Here is a 23993-nt window from a genome sequence, read left to right on the forward strand (position 1 = left end):
AGAACTATTGATTCCATGGAGCTTCATCTGACAAATTCCTTTTTCCAGAAGGCTGAGTTCACACACAACTCAGATCATAAATGAAAATAAATCAGCAAGTTCTTTCTTTGGCCAGATGTTCACAAACCCAGCTAACAACCCAATACAACTTACAGCCCGTACTCATAGAAAGTGCCAGATAGTCAGTGACAGGAACAGCAGGAAGAGTTCAGAGCAGACTTTTTCTTTCTGTAATCTGTTTCTGTGGGTATCCCTCTTGTTGGAGGTAAAATTCCTTTTACAGTGATATATTTTTTTAAGAGAACCCTCTCTCATGACAGAAGAGTACTATTCTCATCAGCATAATTTGCTAGAAAAGCTAAAGGGCATAGGGAAGTACTACAGTAGTTCCAATCCCCCAAAAAACTTTGAGCACTGCACATTATATACATAGATATTCATATACTATATATATTTACATACACACAAGCATTCAAAGTGGCGAAGTTTCTTGCAAATCTTCCCTCTCAAGGAGAGAGGTAGACTGTAAGGAAGGCAAAGTGTATGACCTAATCCACACCTTGACTAAAGGCAGTGCCTCCCATGTTGCTCCTCCCCATATCAAAAGGAAAAAAGCAATGCCCCAGTAAAGAGATAACAAGTGCGGAGCTCAAATTAGTGCCGTTGTAAAGAATACCGCAAAGGTTAGGTGTGGGTACCCAGAGGAGCCTGTGCTGCTGCAGGGGAAGAGGAGGTCAGCAATCCTGTCTCCAGGAGCTCACACAAGTAGGAAAGCTTTTCTGCAGCAGGCAGAGGAGCTGGACTCGAATATCAGTGCCTCTCACTGCTCTGAGTAGATCCACAGTGCTTTGTCTGCATAACAGATTAAAATCCAACAACTTTTTCTGCTAGGATCACACGTGGTCCAAGCACAGCATGTATAGGACAGGGTTTATTTCATTTACAAACTGTTTCAAGTTGCAACAACACACTAATGTGTAAGTATGTCCAGCTACAATTTAAAAATCATTACCTGATGAGCGGAGCACAACGTGCCTCCACAGGGCTGACTAGGAATGACTTCCCTATACTAAATGTAACCGAAAATCTTCTGTTGGCATGAAGGTTTATTATATTACTATTCTTTCAGAAAGAACATGTCTTTGATTTTCAATTTTCAGATGCCAGAAAAAGTTCTGGGTGCCAATTGTTGAGAAAACTTCTTAACATTTTTAGAAAGGAGGAATTAAAAAAAAAGTAATGAAAACTGTATTCACATATTTCAGGAAAACCCTTATTTTAGGTGACTTAGCCACCCATACTGCATCTAGACTTCCACAATCTCCCAATAGTTGGCCTCCCGGTCCCGAGCCAGCAGTGCTTGAGAGAAAGAACTCCATGCCCAGGTATCTGCAGGGAGCTGCCTCAGTGATGGAGCTGCCAGTGCTCCAAGCTGAACCCTAAAAGTGAAAACTGAAAGCCATTAACCGTTGCAGTTGCCAACATATTAGGGAAACTAAAAGGGAGGCTAACTTGTCCTTTTTTCGATGGTGGAGGCACAACAGTATCAATACATATTGTCTGGCTAAGCCAATTTTTTAAGAAAAGGATTTCCAAGGCGGTTAAGAATATACCCCCCATAGGAATATTAATACAGAGTAATACTGCAAAATCCTATCCATGCTAGTATAGGACAAATTTTAGTAACTTAACTCCTATGATCGTTAAAAATTTTTTGAAACATTATCATCTTGGACCAAACCAGCTAAAAGTGTAAGGGTGCATGTCAATCAGTCCTGTTCTTTCTTTTTTTTTTTTTTTCTTTTTTAAAATGTTTATAAGTAAAATGGAATGCCCTGGAAAAAGTTAAATAATCCTATGTGGTAAATAGTATTTGTTTGCTCTTAATTAGTATTTGTCCCTTCCCAGCTGGTGAACTTTGTTTGTTCTATATATATTTTGTAACAATCAAAATTTTGCTCCCGAAAGAAATAGTGTGAATGTGCACCTGACCATCCTTCAGGAATATGCTACCACAGGTTTAATGCAAAATTACAACTATGCTTCTATATTCCCTCGACTTCTTTATTTACCCAGTTCCTTTTAGAAAATCCATGCACTGTTGGGCTTGATATCAAGTGATATCATTAATTATATCTCAGTTCCCACTGGTTTTAAAAAAAGACCTGAAGTGATTTTATTGACAACAAGAAAAACACTGTACTGTGGTAGAAAGACGAGCAGGAATTTAAGATATTCTTTGTAAAAGTATTTGTTAAGGACCTCACCTGAAACCTGGGACATATCTTGAGCCTCATCTGTTTCCATTTTCCTCAAGTGATCTGAAAAGAGAGGAAGAGCCTTAAGTTAATGCAAAATAGCACACACATACAGAAAAAAGAGGAAAAAAAATCCAACCCCACACACACAGAGAAGGAGAAAGAAGGGGAAAGAAAAAAAAAACCCGTTTGCTATTTAACTATAAGATTATCTGGGAAGAATAATGTATTTTTCTCTTTATTTCCTCCCTGCATACTTGCTGGAGTATCAGACTGGCACAGACCTTGATCCTTTTAAAAAAAGCATTACAAAGATTTATAAAAATATCATTACAAGCACAGGAGGACCAAATTTGTTATTTATTGTTAATTTCCTACTGCATAATAACCCAAAATGCAAACTGACTGCAACAAAATTAAGCAGAAAATTAAATGGCCCTGGGTCATTGTAGGCACAGAATTCATTCTCTTGGTTGATCCATAGTTATGTTCTTTCTAATTTACTGAGCATGCATCGATGAACCTTGAGTCAGCTTGGTGACACGCGTACAATCAGCAATCAAAAAACGAAGCAATTTGCTGAAGAATGTCTCATTTACCCAGGCAGGGCTGCATATCTGAGCAGCAACCGCCACTACCTCCATTAATAATGAATACACCTCCAGCCGCAGCAGATGGGCAGAGCAGCAGCATCAGGCTTTGGCCCCTCGCTCGCCCGGGAGCCCTTCCTTCAGACCGCACCAGCCCGGTGCTGCACAGGGGAGAAGTACAGCTCCCGAAAATAGCGAAACGAGCCCAGGAGGGAAAGGGAACCCGTGCCTTCCTGTTTTGCTGACAGATGGCCTGCTCCACAGTGTGGCAAGCGATATCGGGAAGCTTTTGCCCTCCACTTCTGACAAGCCATCTTCCAAAGAGCCATCAACCAGTGACCACAAGCACCAGGGAGAAGCGTGTGGAGGGTTAGTGGGGTAGAAACAAAATTCAGGTTTTCATCAGAAGGGGACAAAGCAGGCCCCTTGGCTCAAGCGCTGGCTGCGGACAGCTGGTGGCCGTGTGGATAATAGATGTGCTGCTGGAGATGGTAGTCCCAGCACAACCTGGTCACTACCTTGAAGTATGGTGTGGGCAGCTGAGGTGGCCTCAGGTGGGGAGGGGACAAAAAGCCTAAAAGCTCTTTGTTTAGCAGTGGTATGCTAGGTCACATCTTTAGCTGCTGTGGCTGGTTTCATATCCTCCCAAGCAGAGGAGCTGGCTCTTTGCTGTTCCTTATAACTGAGATACCTGTCCCACCAATCCTGTTTCCTGGAATTAGAGATTATGCTTTTTTTTTTTTTTGAGGGTTGGAAGCAGAAGAGAATGTGGCTTGAGTTCCTGCAGAAAGGGTTCAAACCTTATTGTAAAATTTTTAGACCAACTTCCATATTTTTCCTCCTAAAAAAAACCCCTTCAACCAGTTACCCTACAAGCGGCAGTGGGAAAGTGTAATAGTCATGGTTATATTTATTCATTTTGTAAGTTCTATGATCTTCTCACTTGCTTTTGAATCTCATCAGAGGATCTGAGATCCAAATACCACAGCCCCCCCTTGCAAAAGCTGGCTTCCCTCAGCAGGTCTGTGCTAAACCTCCAAAAAGAGAGGATGTAGGTACAGGGCTACAGACAGACAGGTTGGGAAACGGATTTTGGTCTATGCAGTTTGCAAAAAAGTTTGGTGTTCTCGCAGAGCATTCTACCTGTACCATAGCAATGCTTGATATCCAATAATGTTCTGTCTTTCTTCATTTTGCTCCCAAAATTTAATCCCACACAAAAAATTAACATCTATATGTAATTCTCAGAAATGACTGCAGCCATGTAAAATACAAAAAGCCACCTACCACTCAAAAATTTGCATCAGTTCCTATGGGACTGAAGAGTTTTCTGTAGGTCCATTAATCAGTGAGAAATGGAAATTCTCTTGCGGGGGAGAAAATCCCATAACAGTAGCCTGCCCAGTTACTGGAAATGTGGTGTATTTATGTCAGGTGGTATGATACAAGTGCCCAGTACAATCCCTTATTTCTCCTGCAAGCATGACTGAAAACAAAGGAAGGTAAAAAAGAAACATCTGCGCATCTATTACTGCCTTTGAGGGTCAAGTGGCTACTATTATTCAGTTGATTACTACATGTATTTCTGTAGAGTACAGAGAACCCGAACCAAAGGAAACCCGAAGAAAATATCCACCAGAAGGGAGCCATGCTTACAAAAGACACTTTATTCGAACTTCACCTGCCTTTTCCTTCTTGCTAGGGTTTCAGCAGGACTGAGAGTGATAAGGGGAGGAGGTGGCAAAGGAGAAAATTTATCCTGTTTTCGTATTCCTGAATTTACCTGCCTTTGGCATGACAAGCCTTACATTCAGCAGTTCTGCAACTTGAGAACATTTCTTAGCTGTACTCCTTCCTGTTCTGGCTGCCATCAGGCAGAATTCAGTGTGAAAACACTTCCCAGTTCTTAAATGGAGAGGTAAACTAAAGTACAAATTTTCAATTGTTGGTGTTTTTTTTTATTTGGTGGGTTGTTTTTTGGTTTTTTTTTTTAAATGGAGATAAATTGTGTATATTGTGGTTTATATTTATTTTTCAGTGGAATACTCCTAGACATGCTTTCTGTGAGGGTGGATAACTTCCTGAACTGAAACGGTTGCCCTCAGTCCTCAAAGAGAGAACTTCGGGGTTTATCCTTGAATTAGGTGATTCCAGGACATTTAGCAAAGCTGATCTGCTTCCCAGGGATGAAATATAGTGAGAAAACAGCTGGTGCAAAAGTGATGAGGGAAAAAGAATTTTCCCCTAATGATTCCTTAGAACAATTAAGCATGTTTCCTAAAAGCAGTTTAATACCCACAAGCACTAAGCAAATTGATAAAAGAAAAAAAAAAGAAAAAAAAACTCCTCCCAAGGGGAAATTGCACACTAACACTATAGCATCCTGTGTTACCTGGTAAATACTAATGAAATACTATCTAAGTTCAACTTGGCCTCTGTATCAGCAAAGAATACATGACAAGACACCCTCCAGCCCAGCACTAATCTTGCAATGAGAGCAGTGTGTTGGGTTTAGCTCTGTGACTGTTAAAAGGTTTTTCACACTGGACTTGGGCATAACTTTTCTTGACAAAATTTTAAGTGCCAAGAGTAGCCTTCTCCTCTTTACCTTTGGTATGGTAAATCTATGAATAGGGAACTATGCCCTATTTTTCCTTTCTTTCCTGGTCTGCTCTAGAACCAGAAGAAACATTATCTCTAACTTCCTGGAAAACAAAAAGCCTTATGTATAGATTTAATAATTTGCACTAAAGTATCTACTTTATATTAATTATAAATAATAGATCTTTACAAAGATTAATCTAAAAGAACACTGATTTTTTTTTTATGACATGAAACCCCAAATAACTGTCTGTTTTGCAAAGTAAGAGAATTGGTTTGCAATTATTCATTGTAAGTTGTATCTACAGTATCAAATTTATCACCAGGATAAGATGTGTGTATGACTTTACTGTCTTCAATGCAGCTACATCTATTGAAGTTAACAGCTAATTTAGGAGCCTGAAGTTAGAAATCAAAAGCTAGTTGGGCAGCTGACTGAAGCAATCATGCTCAAATGCTGAACATGTGTAGCTCTCGTTTACAGCAACAAAGGGATCACCTAGATGATAGGAGATAATTATTGTATTTAGGAATCCGAATAGTTTCAAAGTTTGGCCTCTTACTGAAAGTGCCACAAACCTCCCTTCAAAATATACACAAATATTTCTTCAAGTCTTTTCAGATGCAGGACTCTAGCCTGTACACTTTCCTCTTCAGACTCCATATACCAGATTCACAGATGAAGCTACTATAATGCTTTGGAGAAAGAATCAAATGTTGCAATTTTAAGCTGACTAATAATCAACACACAACCCCTCTGAAAGGTTACGCTGATTTTATTTTAAAATAGGAAGCACCTAACTGACCATGCTCACACAAAAATTTTGGATTTAAATCACTCAGTATTTGTCCAGGTTACTTTCTTGAGCCCAAGCAAAATTTACATGTGACTGATTTCCCTCCTTGCAACTCTCTCTACAATATAATTTGTGCTACGTCTTAAGAATATTCCAAAATACACCCCATGAATCACTGAAGTACTTCTCCATTTATACCTGGTGTCAATTGCAGCCAGAAGTGGATTTGGGATCTTTTAGGATTCTATGTGTAAGTAGGAAGAAGTCATTGCAAGGTCAAAATTTTCTAATTTTTCAGAAAACAGCAAATTAATTATTTGCAAGTCTTGGTTTATTATTTCGTCTCCTGTTTTACAATGCAAATTCAAAAGTAAATCTCCTTGTCAAGAAACTGAATGCTTAGCATTTATACAGTGTTTTATCAATTTAAACAAACACGTAAGCATGTCAGTCCCTCTACAAACCCTACACTTTTAGGATATTAAGAGATAGCAAGATTGGATCATTGATATGATTCAATGGAATGCCCTAGTCCAATGCCAAAGACTAGCTATTTTGTTTTCTTCATTGTTTCCCAAGCTGTGTATATACTGACTACTCCGGGACAGAACGTGCTTCAACTCAGCACAGTGAGATGCTACTTATGGTACAGAAATGAAATCACAAATGTTGACATGTGTGGAGCCACTTTGGACTTACACCAGCACACCTAAACGCAGAGCTGGCCTTCTGTCCACAGACAGTTCTACTTTTGGTGCTGCAAGGAGTCCACGATTGCACACCACATCCAGCAGCACGTTTTCTGACTGTTTGCAGGTGTAGCCTTGCTGAGCAGACAGAAAGGACCCTGAAGGAACATTTCTGTGTTGAGTGGACCCCACAAGGGAGGGTAGGCTTCTCCACGAAGCCTCAGAGCAGAAAGTACAGGCATTCATGAAGTCTGGATGGAGTCTGGTGTTCTGCAGGTGCTTTTGCAAATATACAGAAAGAGGGGAACACGCGTTCCTCAGCAGCAGCAGCTCTGGGCAAACTGTGATAAAACAAACAACCGCAGCCTTGCTTCCACAACCACCTCAGGGAAAGGGCCGATTTCGCAATCCCCACTTGTGCAAGCAGCCGCACGGCAGGAAAGGAGACCGCTCACACAGGTCAGTGGAGCCTCTGGCCCTAACAGAGTGCTTGTGTGTGAGCACGTCTCATCTTTGTGGTCTTTGACATGTCACATTGGCTCCTCATCACATAGGCCACAGCTTTAGCGAACTAAAAATCCAAACCGATATCCAGAAACATAAAACCCCAACCCAATTTACAACCTAAATCGAAGCAAAGCTCCCAAAATGGGTCCTATATTCAACCACCCATGACATATAAAGAAAAGTTTAATAAATAAATTAAGAAAGCAAAACCAGGCTGCAGCCTGAAAAACACAGTGCATTGAACTCCTATAGACCTTAAGATATCTGACAGAAGAATTTGCACATTAACAACAAGTTAGGAGAGATATGTATCATCATGTATATGTCATCAATCTTTATGGATTTAAATTGGGAGATGCATCTACCTGCAGAATGATAATACAGCTGCATTTCTAAGTGCACCAGAGGGTCTTGACCTAGCAGAACCAAGCCTCTTGCATCCACTGAAGTCGATGAGTTTGAACCAACAACTCAGAGAGGAGATGAATAAAGACACCCCTGTAAAAGTTTTTAACATTTAGTTTCCTTTTAAACAAAAGACCTAATTTTTTTTTTTATAGACTTTTAACTTCACATACCAATGTGCTACATACAACTGAACACACAACAGGAAGGCTGTTAAACATGGGTAAAAGGTAGTATGTATTGCACAACCAGTGACAATAACTTGAAGAAAATTGCTAGGATCCCACAAACTAGTTTTAATTAAAAGCATCCAATATCTCAGCAAGGCAGCTGATAATTAGCTTTATTATTGTAATTTAATATGCTAGACTTCACAATCTCTGTGAATGACTCTACTTTAGAACCATCTTAATTCTATTTTTAATTTCCGCCTCATCACGCAGCTCAATGTAAATAATAACTACAAAGATGAGGGGTGGTCCTTTCTGAAAACTAAAACCTGAGAGTCATAGTAAGCACATTAGTGTCCTTACAGTTCTGTTTAAAAAAAAAAGCCCTCCAGGTCTTTTTATTAGACTGCATTAAACCAGAAAAAAAAAAGATAAAATTAAATGGATCGATTTCTCTCCCTTTCCAGTAATTCCATATTCAGCATTTTCTAAAAAGTCTAAGGAGATGTTTATTTTATTCATTCATTTCTCTGTCCTTGTCTCATGTAAATTCTGGTTAACTACACGAATTGACAATACAATTATGAGCATACAGTCAAATTTCAATGGAGAGCTCCTGTCTGCAAAAAAAAAGAAGCACTGTAATTCAACACAGAAGATTAAGAAAAGAACTCTGCTAAGAGTGCTGATGTGAAATATTTACATGCCTGGCCCATGTACAATTAATTTCCACATTAGTGAACAATTGTGAAGGCATAAAAAAGTTGTCTCAAAGAACCTACATAGTTATCAGTTCTTTGCGAATTCTTTTTCAAAGCCCTGACAAATGATAAATACTCCACCTCGTATGCACACATGTGCTTTCCGTATGCCTTCTTCTTAGCGTTCTACTGTGTTTGAGCCATGTCCATGGAACAATTCATCGTTAAAAGAGGTAATTAAAAAAAATCTGTTCTTTCATTGAATTACTGAATGACATCATTTGCAAATATGAAAAAGGTTCTTCCTTCAAGTTTTTGAATTACAACCAGTCATTATAAATTGTTTCCATGATATGAGAAAAATATGAAGGTAATTTTCCTAATTAAGGCCACGTTTTATGAACTCATTAAACTCTGTCACCTTTATTCACTAAAAATCAAGCAGAAAAGTAGAATAAATTCACCATGACAAAGAAAATGCACACATTTCCATCATATAAATAAACTGACTAAAAAACCCGTGAGGTGTGTAAATTAGGACACTTAATCTAAGAACACAGCACACTCTTAAGTGGCCAAATTGAGTTCTTGGATATTCTTCCAGGACTGACACTCGAGAGAAGGAAAGGAGCAAATGCAACACTATAATTCTAGTATCCATATATAAATATAATTTTAGAAGTGTAGGATGTCCTTAGCACAGCATATATAAAAATGCAATTGAGAAAACATAAAAGGATCCCTTTATGTCGAGAATTGTTATTGCCAAGTATCCCCAATAATATATGAGTCATCAATTTGTCCAAATTACAGGAGGTTTCAGTAACTCTGCTTCATGATCACAGAATTGCTTCCTAATTTCCCTTCAAACTGTTCAAGCTGTTACGGATTATTAAAGGGCATTATCAGCCTGAATAAGTGTATTAGAGTTCTATGTGATTTTTTTTTCCCCTAAATAATCCTAAAAATAACTCCTAAAATTACTATAATTGAAATGAATTAGCAAGTTTCTCCACACTACATGTTTCAGTTAACTTGCTCTGCTTTTGCAAATATTTTGGACCCGATCCACTACAGACAATTCCATCTTTATGTTGTAATTGCTCCACTGTTCTCAGTGAGTTGACACAAGTGGAAAATTAGAAGCAATACAGCAGGGAATCAGATCTATCTTACAGAGCAAGTTTCTAGAGAACTAGAACAACTGGGATCAAGAGAAGAAATGCAAATCTTTCACATAAAATGCACTTCAAAATAAGCTAAAGAAATGGACAGTTCCATTGCTTAAAAAATAAAAAAGGACAATTTCAGTGTGACTGCTCTTCAGAAACTGCAGCCTGAATGGCCTTTCGAGGCATTTATACAAGAAGCATGAGCATGCCAGGCAGATAAACCTGTACTGTCCTATCCCCATGAATTTGCAATGGTACAAATAAAGGTAAGAACATGCATGTATCTTTTCCAAACTAGGACCTACCTTTGCAGCCACCACACTGTGCTGGTAGTGACCTGCTTAGTGTAAAAAACCCTGAAACATGTTGTCATTCATCAGCTTAAAGCATTGAGGAAGGTGTCTTAAAGGAGAACGATGAGGCAGGAGTTGTTACACCTTTAATAAAGACTCATCACAACACACCTCCGGGGGCCTAACATAATTCTGTTTAAATTTAGGGAGTAAACAATATTCTTGTAGACTCCTGGTTGTATTTATGTTTATGTATAGATTACGGATGAAGGAGCAACAAACCACAGTTGATCTTGGAAGCAGGGAGTTTCCCAGCCGCAGTCAGTCCATTTTGCTGGAGAGCAACTAAGAAGATAAAACTCTTGCAGCAACTTCAGAGGAGTGTAGCCTCCTGTATAAAAATTGCCATAAAGCTGACAAGACTGAGGCTATCATCTTCCCTCAGTCAGAGTTCATGCTCATCTCTAAATGCTATTCCCCTCCAGCAGGGATAGGGAAAGAATAATTTTTGGATTACATACAAAGAAAACCAAAACAGTAAGGAATAGGTTTTTCCCTCTCTCTTTTGACTCTTGCATTGCATTGCAAGCATTTAAAAAATGCTTCCCAAAGAATCATTGTCCCAGAAAAACTGTCAAGAGCCCTTACCTTCTACTCCTTGACTGATATAGTGTATTCCTGGTATCCTATGAAAGTAGCTAACCACTGCATTTAACCCAACAGTGTTTGTCCAGCAGCACAGCCTCCTCCCCTCCCCTTTCTTCTGGGGAAGGGTTCTGAGAAGAAAAATCGTTCCCAAACCTTTCTTTATATGTGATTTTATACTTCCTAGAAAAGTGGAGTTTGTTGCTTAGGAGGGAAATTCCAGGGGAGCCCACTAGAGTCCAGCAGCACATCCTGCCTTTCACTTATAAGGATGACAACTTTTTCCAAAGAACCTATTACTGCTACATTATATTTTACTACTTTACTATGTTTTATTTGGTCTAATTCAATTAGTTTTAATAACATTAGAAAGTAATGACTGGTCAAAATGTAATCAAATACATATGTGAATCTCGACTGAAAAACAATAAAATTCACTATGGACCCAGATCTTCTTGCACGTAAAATGGGAGGAAAAAAAAGACCCATAAGTCCTCAGTGGATATTTTTCCTGACAAAAAGCCACACAATTAGGCTGTGACCCATTACTTCTGATATCTCCTAGACTTTTTAAGAAAGCACTGCCAAATATGATCTGCCAGAACAGCATACAATTCATTACACTCTTCTCTTCTCTTGCATAAATACAGACTGGACCCATTTCCTTGTTTTCTGCAAGATTGTGATGTTAGTGTAAGAAGTACCTAAGCTCAAATAAAATATGTCTGGAAATGTTTTTGGCTTCGTTTTAGAGTTATCCAATTTTAATGGTAAGAAAAAAATTTTGTATTGTAAAACTCTGTGGATTGATTCTCCACTTACATTTCTGCATTGCTATGCAGTTGAAGTGGTAAACAAACCAGGTTTTTGGTATTAAGGTCCACAAGGGAAAGAAAACCTGCTACAGTAACATCAAAATGGAGACTATTGAAGTTTTTTATTGTACAACACATGTTACACAAATGACAAAGGTGTCATTCATGCTTATATAAAGAAACAGGCAACAAGACCATTGCTGGAGTGAGCACTGGTAGATAGGAGCCGAAGTGCAAAGTTGCAGGTGTATAAGAAGCTTGTCTTTCTACTGCAGCTCCTGCGTATGGCACCTACTAAAAATATACCAACTTGCTTTGCTCACTTGGAGTTAGGTAGCCATCCTAAGAAACACTCAACTGGGATAAATGAAGCACACAGGATCAGTGTCTAAGCCTCTGCAATTACTAGAAGCATAAAGGACAAAGAAACAAGAGTCCTCTGCCCTGTCTTCCCATCACTACGTTGGTCCGCAGAGGTTAGTGATCCCTCTTTAATTACCGGGGTCCACCAGTACTTCCTGACCGAATTAGGACAGTCAGTACAATTCCACACTATGCCTCTACATTCCTGTCACCTCTCCTGGAAGCTGTACCCAGGAGTTAGAGGCCTCTTGCAGGTATCAATGCATTAGGTTTGCAATCCTGATGCCAGAGGATGTCCAGAATTGGACTTCCATTGACTTCAGTCTGGGCAGTCTTCTCGCTCGGTGAAAAAACCACTGCCTTCTCCTTGACTTTCTATACTTCATTTACCTTAGTATTAGGGACATAATTCCTATTTCTATTTTTTTTATAAACTTGTAGTTCAAGTTCTGATTTTGAGTGACTTTACCCCCCCCCCCAAAAAAAAAAAGAAAAAAAGAAAAAGAAAAAGAAAGAGAAAGAGAAAAAGAGCACATGGATATTCATAAATATTAATATTTATGAGAAAATTTTTAAGGCTGGAAGTGAGTCTGGGATAATAGAAATATGAACTAAGGAAAGTGCCGAGCTCTCCAGAATTTTGAACACTTCCCCCATGCATTTCTGCTAAGGACAGCTACCATTTTAAGAGTTCTTGGTCTTGCATCTGATCTACACTTAGTTTCTCATGTCCACGTGCGTCAGTTTTAAAGGCAAAAAGCAATGAGGCGCACAGACATCAAACTAAAATTTGTAGAGCTTTGCTAAGGATTGAGGCATCTTGAAGAGAATTGAGGCATCTTGAAGGGTTGAGGGCATATGGCATTCTAAGTAGTATATACTTTGTTTTCTTATTCAGTTTTAAAAAAATATGTATGAGTTAAAATCAAAGCAGAGCACGTCAATATTAGAAAGAAACGTCTGCATGCAAGTGATGACACCTTTTGGAAAAGGGACATAGTATGAACTACTGTATGCTACTGTTATATTAACCCACAAAGAGGAATAGTGAGCATTTTCACAGTAAACATGAACAAATACATTCTCACTTTTTTGACTTGTAATTTAATTTCCCTCATTAGAGAGGAGAAAGAAGAATAAACAAAGTTACCTAGGGGCAAAAAATTCATTTGGAAAATTCAGAAGTAACTACATTTTCATATAAGAAAGCCATCTCATTTTTCTTTCCTTATTTTTTCTATTTCAATAAGACTCTGAACACCGTAAACTACGCAATTCACCAGCAAGGCAAGAGAACAGTGCCACAAGGCACTCGGAACATGCCCCTGCTTAGTCAATTCAGATAAAAGTCTTTCCAAACACTTGGAAGGAATTTTAGTACTTACTTCTAAATGCAATAGGTGAATATGCTTTTCTTTTACATTTGAATGATCATTCATAATGTTTAATACAGAATCATACAACATGGTACTCCGTATGCATGTGAGTCACAATTGATGTGAGCAGTCAACTGAAGCTAACAGAGTGCGTCTTTTAACGGATTTGGCCCTTACAATGCATTACAGCTTCCATTTTAAAACTAAACTATTAAAGCTTAGCAAATGGGTTATTAGGGTGAATGCATGAAATACAATCAGGATTAGATACCTGGTTTATTTCATTTGAGTGTTTTTTCTTGGACGGTTGGACAGTGAATGCATATGGATGTGACCTAGCTATTGAAAAGAAAAATACCGTCTCAGGAAACTCTGATTCTAACTTCTGATCCCCACACAAAGTCCTTTTAAAACACTGCTTGAACTTACATGTGTAAGCAGACTCAGTGCAAGGAAAGGAAAAAAGAAAAAGAAAAAAGAAAAAGAAAAACAAAACAACATTATATTCATCTCTAATAATGTACATAGTGTAAGGCAGTAGCCATAATGGTCTAAAAATTCTTGCATTTCATGAAACATCCCTGTTTAGAGACAATTTGCAATCATAAACTACAATTTTCTTTCTGACACAGTATTATTAACTTCTAACAATTTTGGAAGCAGAATGCTTTGCACAATGTCTGGCAGCATTACCATACCTTCTAGACCAAGGTAGAAAAGTAATCCAAGAAATAATCAGGTTTCTTGAAGCACAAAATTAAAAGTTTCCTTAGAACCGACCGCTGCACTGGGAAGTTGTTTCTTCACTCACACAGTTTCTAGCTACGCACATCTTCTTCAGTAATGACTACGGAGCGAAGCAGTCCCTTCGCAGAGAGGGTAACTTTATGAGGAAGGGTGAAAGCAAGCCTCCAGCTGTGACAGGCTGTATCGCAAGGAGGAAAACTTCTGGTGACACCGCTATTCGGAAGTCAGCCACTTCTCTAACGCCGTTCCCCCCAAGCGCACAGAGGCTGCTAATTTTACAAGTTCCTAATGGCTTCTGCAGCCTCCGTATCTGCCTCCCCTCCACAAGTTGCCTCCGCAAGTCATTCGAATTTGGGCTGCGAATGAACCGAAGCGCCGCAGCTGACTCGAGGAGGAGAGGACAGAGCGCTCCGCACCCGCTCCTGCCCGGGGGCAGCGTTGCTGCCTCTCTGCCGCCTCCCTCCCCTTCCAATCCATGAACAGCGCTCCTCGGCCAGCTCCTTAGGGATACCCATCTCTGACAACTTAAGGAAGAGCTCGAAAACGCCTGGATTACACCTCAAAAAAAGCTGCTGCTTTTCAAATTATATATATAATTTGAATATATATATAAGTTTTTGAATATATATATAAGTGTTTTCAAATTTTATATATATATGTACATAAAGATCTCGGGTGGGACGGGGAGGAGGGGAAGAGAGAGATGGGATGCGATGGTACAGGGTGCGACGGAGTGGGATGCGGTGGGATGGGATGAGGTGGGATGGGATAGGACGGGATGGGATGCGATGCGATGCGGTGGGATGGGAGGACCTGCCTGTGGGTCTCCGCACTCTCCCACTTTAGCGCTCCCGGGAAGTTGTCCCGGCGCAGCTCCCGCTGCCCCCCATCCCCTGCCCTCCCCGCCGTACCTGCGGCGCCGGGGCCGGGGCGGGCGGCGGCTGCGGCGGCTCCGCTCCATGTGCCGGCGCTGCCCGCGGGCGGCGGCTCCGCGCCCGGTCCCTCCCCCCGCCCGCCCCCAGCCCCGCAGAGGGGCTTTACCTGGCGAGGTGGGTTCGCCGGGGGCTCATGCGGCGCCGGGACCCCGAGGGAGCACCCAGAGAGAGCGGTGCGGCTGGATGTCACACGCCGTCGGATGCTGACATCCACCTGTAACGCCTCGGAGCTCGGGCTAAAGGGGTCAGAGCATCCTCCTTTATCTCAGCATCCCATGCAAAGAGTGTCCCATGCCTTTTAAGCAGTTGAATTTAACGTCTCAGGATGAGAACTTAAGTCACTTACTCAAAGCCGGTGGCAGGGAGAGTCGCTGGAATCCAAACCTCGCACTTCAGTCCAGAAGGCGCAGTGAACCTGACAGATATTACTTGTACGCTTAAGAATTAAGCACATATACACTCTGTAGAGGATCAGAATCTCATTTTTACTGTGCTTCAGTTCCTCATCTACAATATGAGGATAGCAGTACTTCCTTTCTCGCATCCTATCTTCATCTGTGCTCTCATACTACAAAAAAAAAAATGAAGCATAACTTTATGCATGTGAATAACTTCATTGACCTAAAAGGGACAATTCAGAGATGCCAAGCTAAGCAAGCACATAAGCGCTGGAAAGATCAGGGCCTTATAACGTAAGCTCATCAGAACAGAAATCTACAACTCACTGAAAGTTTATACTCTACAACAGAATGAGGACTCTAGTGCTAAGTTCGGCTTCTTTTAGAACAGGAATGACAAGACTGTGTGTGGGGATTTATTTCAGGCACTCCCTCCTTCTGCAGATGTGATTGCTGTGTGCTTCACAAGATAAGACAATATCTGGGTACACTCAAGATAAGCCAGGTATACCTAGTGTTTCTCATTTTGTTTTATTTTTTTTCTCCACTGTGTCTCTAGAGATGCGGAACCCTCCTTTTACTACAACTCATAAGCAGACTTCATGGATCTGATAGGGTTGAAGCCCAGAATCAAATTCTCCTCTTATTTTTTTCTTTAATACCTCCACATCTTCCAGCAGGTTTGCATAAAGGGAAGCAAGAGGATTTGATCAGTAGTATACACCCCAGCATTGAATAGAAAGTAAGAACTGAAAAAAAGATCCACAAAAAGACCCACAAAAGCCACCACCATAGGCTTAGCAGTTGGTACCTTTCTCCAGGAAATCTCAAAGAGCTCTGCCTCAGCAAGACTGGGAAACACAGGCAGGGAGTACTTCACCAACCACCCTCTTGAAAAATGGGAGCTAGTGAACTCAAAGAGAATGCACCAACTTTCTGCAGATATCTGCATCTGGATATTTCAAGGTAAACGGACAGACACTTCACTGATGAACAGCACTTTCAGGAGCTGTTTGCTGTTCTCCCATGCTCCAGCTCAAGCAGGGCCCTCAGGCCAGCAGCTCTGAGTGTGCTCCAGCCTGCCAGAGGGAGATGGTTTTGTAGATTTCACACTGTGCAAGCCACGTTTCTCATTAAACATTTGATAAGAGTTTTAAGCTCAGAATCAAGTTGCTGGACATGCGTGAGCTGAGCCTGCTGAAATCATATTTTGTGAGAAGTTAACCGTCTTCTGCAACTTGCTGCACTGAGATGTGTTAACAGCTCATAGTAACTCTCAGGATTTAGAATATGTTGTGAAGATCCTTCTATGGCTGCCTCCCTTGAGAATTACTAGTGCTATAGTCATGGCAGCACTGAGCTCACTGCTGGCAGCCTGCTCTCATGTGCAGCAAGTTTCTTGCCGGGATAGTGGCAGAGGGTGGTTTGTGGAGATCTCCGCTTGCCCAGTGATGCTTACCGAGGGTTAGAGCTTTTTCAAGCAAGTTCAAGATCTGTTAAGGGATGGTTGCAGACGTACACTTAGGCACTTGCCTGAGGAACCAGATTCTACAGTCTTTTTATTGCCGTGTTTCCACTGACATAACTGGGAATTTTGGATGCACCAAAGTGGATTGTAAAGGATATAAGGCAGAGCAATGCATAGCAAAGAAAGACCCCGAGTGGTCTTACAGATGTCTAATTCATTGCCAGCTAAATCTTACCTCAGACTAAATCTACAAAGCTTTTCCATTACTGTCAGTTCTATTGTGGGAGGCATCTAACAGGACTGTACAGTGAATGGTTTCCTTCAGATTAATTCTTAAATTTAAATAGTAATTGTTGTTGCAGGAGCTACACTGTTTCTACTGTTGTGTATTACCATTTCACATTTATTGCTTTCCTACAGCAGTCTTAGCGAACTGAGTCTTAAAAATGGAAAGCATGTGACATTCATGCTGCTTCAGTCTATTACCAGGCAGGTGATCATAGCTAAATGCAAAAATATAACAGAAAAGTTCTGCAAATTGAGAATCAACAGAAAAAGTTTTAAGCATAGAGCATGAACATTCTCTACAACAGCTGGAGTGCACAAGGCAGGTGCTTCTCTTGCCTTTCCACTACAAGATTTATGTTGTAGTCCTAATTCTTCCAAGAATGGCCAGGATACAGGGCCCAGAGGGTTTGCTTGCAGGATTGTGGACTTATTGGGTGAGTAGTTCTCATTCAGTTTGGAAAACTAAAGTTCTGCTCAAGATGGGGATGGTGAAGGTTTATCACCCGAAGTATGGTAAATTTCCAGAGGCACAAAAAAGTAATGGATGTTGTTTTGTATAGCTGGAAATCTGCCACAAGCCATTGTTTCTACTATAATACTAGGTGTGACCACCTTGGTTTGACAATTCTTATGGTACCTAAACCTTCCATCCTGAGAAACACAGGGCTATTTTGCTCTTAGATGGCTCTTTTGTGCACTGCAGTGCCAGTAGTGCTTAAGAAAATATTGTGGACCTCACACTACACAGCTGACTGGCAGCTATTTGAATATAACCTAGGAAATACAGATCACTGTTCTTATTCCACAAGATGTCTAATATTTAATAGATCTTCCATTGTCTATATTTTTTTATCCATTAAACTAGTCTCAGTTTTTGTAACTTCACAAAGTAACGCTGTTACCTTTTAGCAAAGCTCTAATGCTTTTACCTCAAAAAGGGCTCAAAGGGTTCCTCTCCTTACACATCATGGGAAATACCATCCCTGCTACTGACGTGTAAATACAGTATATCACCAACAAAATATTTTTTCTTTCCCATCAATCCGTTCATACCATTTTCCTTTTTTCATTGCTGTGATGACTACTCAGCCACTGTTGCAACATATTTATTACTCACCTCTCTCCTAACTTATCTTGCATCAGCTTCCCACTGTCCTTTACTTGATCTCTCCCATCATTCTCATTTCTCACTTACATATAAGCATTTCAGGTAATTGCCTCTAGGCTTTTTTTTCCCCATGTAACTTTTCTTCACTGACTGACCTACTTGAACTCAAGTACAAGTCTCTTGCTCCCTTCAGTCTTTGTATTTTCCAGTGACTTCTACATACTACCATTTTTGAGTCACCTGCACACAATTAGAAAGCCTCCCTTTTGGCCCTCTGTACCTCAGCCCGACAGTTCTTTCTTTGTGTGGTCTTATCTAGTGGCCAGAGAAGCTCATAGTGCCTTATGGACACTACCACAAACACAAAATAAATATTTTTTTATTAAAATGGAAGGAGATGTGGATGACTACTGATCAGATACATGAGATTTTAATCTGTATGTAGCTGAAAGGAGAAAAAAATTAACAGTTTGTCATCAGTGTCTTTGTTAACTTCTTTCTGTTTTAGGAACAGTAAATGCAAAGAGAGGTTTTGTTTTCAAAAAAGGGTAGAAGAATATTTTACAGTAAGGGAGTGCAATAGGCTGAATATGACCGGAGATACTTTTTTTGGTGTCAAGGTCAGGTACATATAGTATGATTAGTGACTGACTGAAATGGAACTGTGAGATAGAGTGACGTTTGCTATTCAGCAAGAAGCATCTAGAGCTTATATGATTTTACAGTTTTGGCAGAATTAAACACTCAGGTTATGAGTGTACACATGTACATGCACTCAAGTACAAAGCACTTGGGGAGGGGTATACCAAAGATGTCATCAATCCCACACATTGAATCATATCGCAGATTGAAGAGTGTCTCTTCTAAAACTTGCTGTTGGTAATTACATCTGGACCAAAGCTAAACACGGACCCAGGACAAATCCAGGAGCTCTCGTTTGCATCCAGCCTGTTATCTCCTTGTTTTACCAGTTGATCTCTGGCATTTTTGCTCAGACAGCTCTGGAAACCTGAAGAACCCATTGGTGGAACAACTGGCCAGTAGGTCTACCTGCTGGACATGTACAGTGAAGACAGGAAATAGCCACACCACCACTCCATTTCATAGGGCAGATACACTGTAATTATTGCTAGTTATGTTTAGGTAGTGCACAGAGCTGCTAGTCAATAGGTGTCACTTTACCACAAGCTGTTCCAAGGAATTTGCTGTCTTCTCAGGCAATGTGAATTGCCCAGCCTATCTAGCAAAGTGATAAAAAGCTATACTGTATTACAAGCTAATAAAGATGTTCCTTATTACAAGCTAATTAGCCTTGTCAGGAACTTGGTTGCTTACAGTATTACCTGTGTATAAGGGGAGGAGGGAGTGACGTGATTTCCTTCTACAATAGGAAAGTTCTGACTACAAAAGGCTAAGGTGCTACTGTTAGCAACAGCAGCCTCAGCTAGGATGCAAATAAATAGTTGCAGGAACCACACTTCTTGGCTATGAAGACCACAGAAAAATTACTCTGCATATGAAATTATGATATGTAGGATTTATTCTAATGTAACTGAAACCAAAATTCCAGTGCTCTGTTCTGAAATGCGTTTTACAGCCCATGGAAAAAATATTTGCTGCTTCAGCTTTTTTTATATGATAGATCTTATGTTTCTTTTCTGTAGATAGTTTTACACTTAGTATATAAAAAATTCAACTTCTAGATACATTTGGAGACTGCTACTGAAGTCCAATAGTTACTCAAGCTTTCCAGCATTAAAAGTGAAAACAGAAATGCTTTAGTCAGAGATACAAATTCAGTATTAATTGATATTTATCTTAGTTAAAATGCTTCTGAACTGGACCACAATAATTTCTGTAGTAATACATATCCATAAATTTTCCAGAACTCCGATCAAGCATATGGGAAAACATGCTGAGTCCAGCACAGGGCAACAAAGATGATGAAGGGATTGAAGCATCTCTTCTATGGGAAAGGCTGTGAGAGCTGGGTCTATTCAGCCTGGAGAAGACAAGGCTTGAGAGGGCTCTTATTCGTCTGTCTAAATACATCTTGGGAGGAAATGAAGAAAAGGGAGCCAGGCTTTCTGCAGTGGTACTAACTGATAGGAGAAGAGACAACAGGCACAGCAAATTTCACCTCAACATAAGAAAGTACTTCTTTTACTGTGAGGGTGTTCAAACAGTGGAACAGGTTTATCAGAGAGGTGGTGGAGTCTCCGTATTTTGGAGACATTCAAACCGCAGTTGGAAGTGGTGCTGGGCAACTGGGCAACTAGCTATGGCTGACCTGGCTTGAGCAGGGGAATTGGATAAGATAGTCTCAAGAGCCTGCAATTAGAAAAAGGCAATCATCTGACTTTCAGAGATGATTAAATCTACCTAGAAATTTCAAACCAGAAATATCCTATCATGTCAGTTCCCCTGTTACTGATCCCTTCCAAACTTGTGAATTCATAAACTATAGCTATGGTTGTGCTTCAGTTAAAATTGCTCAAGTAATTTTCCTTTTGGAAAAGAGGGTTAAAGCTTTTGTATTTATACTACTAAGAGGGATTATCACACTTTCTTCATGTCATCCATTGCATTGAAAGTTCAATTTATTTATTTATTTATTTATTTTTTCACACCCAACATGGAGATGCTAGAGCTGTCTGATGAAGATGGCAGTTGTTAGGACCTAGTCTATCCAGGCAGAGATGAGGATGTCCCTAAGCCTCATCAGATACTGGATTTATTCCAAGATTCACATCATTAATCAGACATTTCTCTGATAATAGAGTTGTGTAAGAGCTGCCAAATGTTTCTCTTGAGAGACTACTGCCAAAATTAATTGTACCTGAGAAGGTGGCTAGATACAGGAAAAAGACATAGGTTTATTTTTATATGGCCTTAATCTTAACTTAGTAAGGTAAGGAAATTGCAAATTCAGAATGATAGTTGGCTGGCAAATGGAGAGTTCATTCTCTTCCTCAACTACGCTTATGATTACTCACCAAAAAATCATATAGACAGATTAAAAAACTTGAAAGTAGATATCTGTCTGATTTTCTGGCAAACATGAAATGAAACAAGTCTGCTGTCAGTTCAATGCTCTCTACTATACAGGAAATATATATATAATTATACTATATAGGAAACAATAGAAAGATGTGTTAATGAACCAATCCATTAGTCACCAGGGCTTACTTTTTTATTTTCTTTTAAACCATCTCTTAAAGTCTCTTGGATAGTTTTTCAAATTAGAAAGCTCTAATGAAGTCAGATTAGAAAGATTCAGAAGTGTCTTAAGCTCAATTTCCAGAAAGAGTAAACTAAATACCACTACTACCTGAAGGACTGATCTTCTTTGCTTGCAAAAGCTTCATTAACAAATTCTGATCTTTCCAAGTTCATTGAATCATAGTTGGGTTGTAAGTGACTTTTAGAGGTCATCTAATCCAACCTCTGACAATAAGTAGTTAATTTATTACTGATAATTATTCAGTGAAGATCTCGCTTGCATGCATGGTAGTTCAACATTCAATTGTTTTATTTATCTGAATCATATAATGTTGTTTCTGAACTGTCAGGAATTGGTAAGAATATCCAGACTCCAGAGAATCTATTATTCATTCTGTAAGAGATTTGTTTTCTCTGAACTTCTCTATTGATAAAATTCAGTTCAGCTTTAAATAAGTACACCGATGTGGTTTTAGAAAACAACACTGGTGTCCGTGAGGTTTGTCATCTTCTACAGGCCTCACTTTACTCGGGTAACTGTCCATTACAATCCCTTTATATAGGTAGTGATGAATTATATCTTCTGATACTTGCTGCACACTTGTGCCAAGTATCGTGAGTTTGGAGAAACAAGCCCAGTTTCAGTAAAAATCTTTGTGCCTTCCTATTCCAATGTATTTCAACACAGCTGAGAATGTATATCTCCTCTCTGGATTATCTTATTTATAGCTAATGATGACAGGTATGTGGTAAGAGTGCCGTTGTGGTGAGAGTGCCGTTGTGATCTCTATCGTTTGTTGGAAACCTTCTTTGTTTAATAGCAGTTAAAACTTTCTGTTAAGGAATCCAAGAGGGACTTTTCTTCAACAATAAGCAGAGCAGTGAAACAAGGTCTGGAGGCTAATGCTGCAGTTTACAAATAAGATGTTTAGACAGTGCTGACTGTTCAGTTTTGAGTGAAAGTTCATTTTCCTTGTATTGTAGTTCTCTGTAGAAAATGACAACATTAACATTTCTTTGTTTTACAAGGGTACTTATAGGTCACCATAAGCATTTTGAAAGTTTCAGGAAGTGTGATAAAGGAATTCATTATAAGGGCATGTCTATAGGGCATACTTAGGCACCTTTGCCTTCACTTTGAGATGGCCAAATGACAAGTCAGGTGTGAGTTTGTGGTGGATTAACCTTGGCTGACTGCCAAGTGCCCACTAAGCTGCTCAGTCCCCTTCCTAAGCAGGACAGGGGTAAAAAATATGATGAAAAAGCTCATGGGTCAGGATAAATACACAGAGATCACTCACCGGCTGTCATGACAAGCAACACGGACTCAGCCTGGGGAAATGAACTTACCTTATTCCCAGTTAATAACAGAACAAGGTAGTGAGAAAGTAAAAATAATAAAAAGGGTAAAAAACACCTTCCCTTCACCCATCTTCTTCCCAGGCTCAGCTTCACTCCTGACTTATCTATCTAATCCTCCCTAAGTGGCATAGAGGAATTGGGAATGTGGTTGTGGTCAGTTCATATCTCTGTCTCTGATGCTTCTTCCTCCTTGCACTCCTCCCATTCTCCAATGAGAGATCCCTTCCACTGGAGACAGTCCTTCATGAACTACTGCAACATGGGTCCTTCCCACGAGCCACAGTTCTTCAAGAATTGCTCCAGCATGGGCCCTTCCCATGGGTTACAGTCTTTCAGGAACAGACTACTCTAGATTGGGTCCTCCACAGGGTCACAGGTCCTGTTAGAAAACTTCGTCCTGTTAGAAAACTTGGTCCTGTATGGGCTCCTCTCCATGGGCTGCAGTTCCTGCCAGGAGCCTGCTCTGGCATGGGCTTTCCACAAGGTGAAGCTTCCTTCAGGGCACATCCTCCTGCAGTGGCATAGGGTCCTCCACTGTCTGCAGGGTGGATATCTGCTCCTCTGAGGTCCTCCATGGGCTTCAGGGGACAGTCTGCTTCACCATGGTCTTCTCCAGGGACATCAGCAGCACCTCTGGTCTGGCACCTGGAGCACCCCCTCCTCCTCCTTCTTCACTGGTCTTGCTGTCTGCAAGGCTGTTTCTCTGATATTTTCTCACAGCTGCTGTGCAGACTTTTTTTGGCCATTCTTAAATACATTGTCACAGAGACACCACCAGCATTGCTGATGGACTCAGTTTTGGCCAGCAGCAGTTCTGCCTGAGGACTTACCTGAACTGGCTCTGTCTGTCATGGAACAGCTCACAGAAGGCTCTCCTTCCAACTCCTTCACCTATGAAAACCTTGCAAAGTAAACCCCGTGAACTAGAAGACAAATAGCCACTCTGAAGCTAGCTTGAAGATATCAGCACTGCTGTCTGACTACAGTGTTCCCACTGTAGGGATCCTTACTGCAGCAAATGCACAGCATAGGTAGGGAACACTGCAACCCTTCCCTTCATCTGGGAGCAGGCACGCCCACTTG

The 23993-nt window shown here is 40.3% G+C and overlaps 1 protein-coding gene across 16 annotated transcripts in view; it reads right to left on the minus strand.

The window, feature by feature from the left end:
- The window catches only part of IKZF1 (IKAROS family zinc finger 1), a 71099-nt gene extending 55540 nt beyond the window's left edge, over nt 1-15559 (minus strand). For 3 of the 16 annotated variants that reach the window (XM_054059395.1, XM_054059394.1, XM_054059383.1), the window contains exons 1-3: nt 14081-14696; nt 7808-7940; nt 2268-2321 (exon numbers count right to left, since the gene is read on the minus strand). In XM_054059395.1, the coding sequence (XP_053915370.1) occupies nt 2268-2321; nt 7808-7832 (79 nt within the window). In that variant the 5' untranslated portion in view covers nt 7833-7940; nt 14081-14696. Of the gene's footprint in view, nt 1-2267; nt 2322-7807; nt 7941-10831; nt 10945-14080; nt 14697-15040; nt 15109-15170; nt 15301-15410 lie in introns of those variants that run through there. The other 13 variants (XM_054059390.1, XM_054059392.1, XM_054059389.1 and 10 more) reach the window with 9 other exon arrangements.
- Nucleotides 15560-23993: the final 8434 nt, after the last annotated feature.

The sequence above is a fragment of the Cuculus canorus genome, chromosome 2 (genome assembly GCF_017976375.1).
Source record: "Cuculus canorus isolate bCucCan1 chromosome 2, bCucCan1.pri, whole genome shotgun sequence".
NCBI classification, from domain to species: domain Eukaryota; kingdom Metazoa; phylum Chordata; class Aves; order Cuculiformes; family Cuculidae; genus Cuculus; species Cuculus canorus.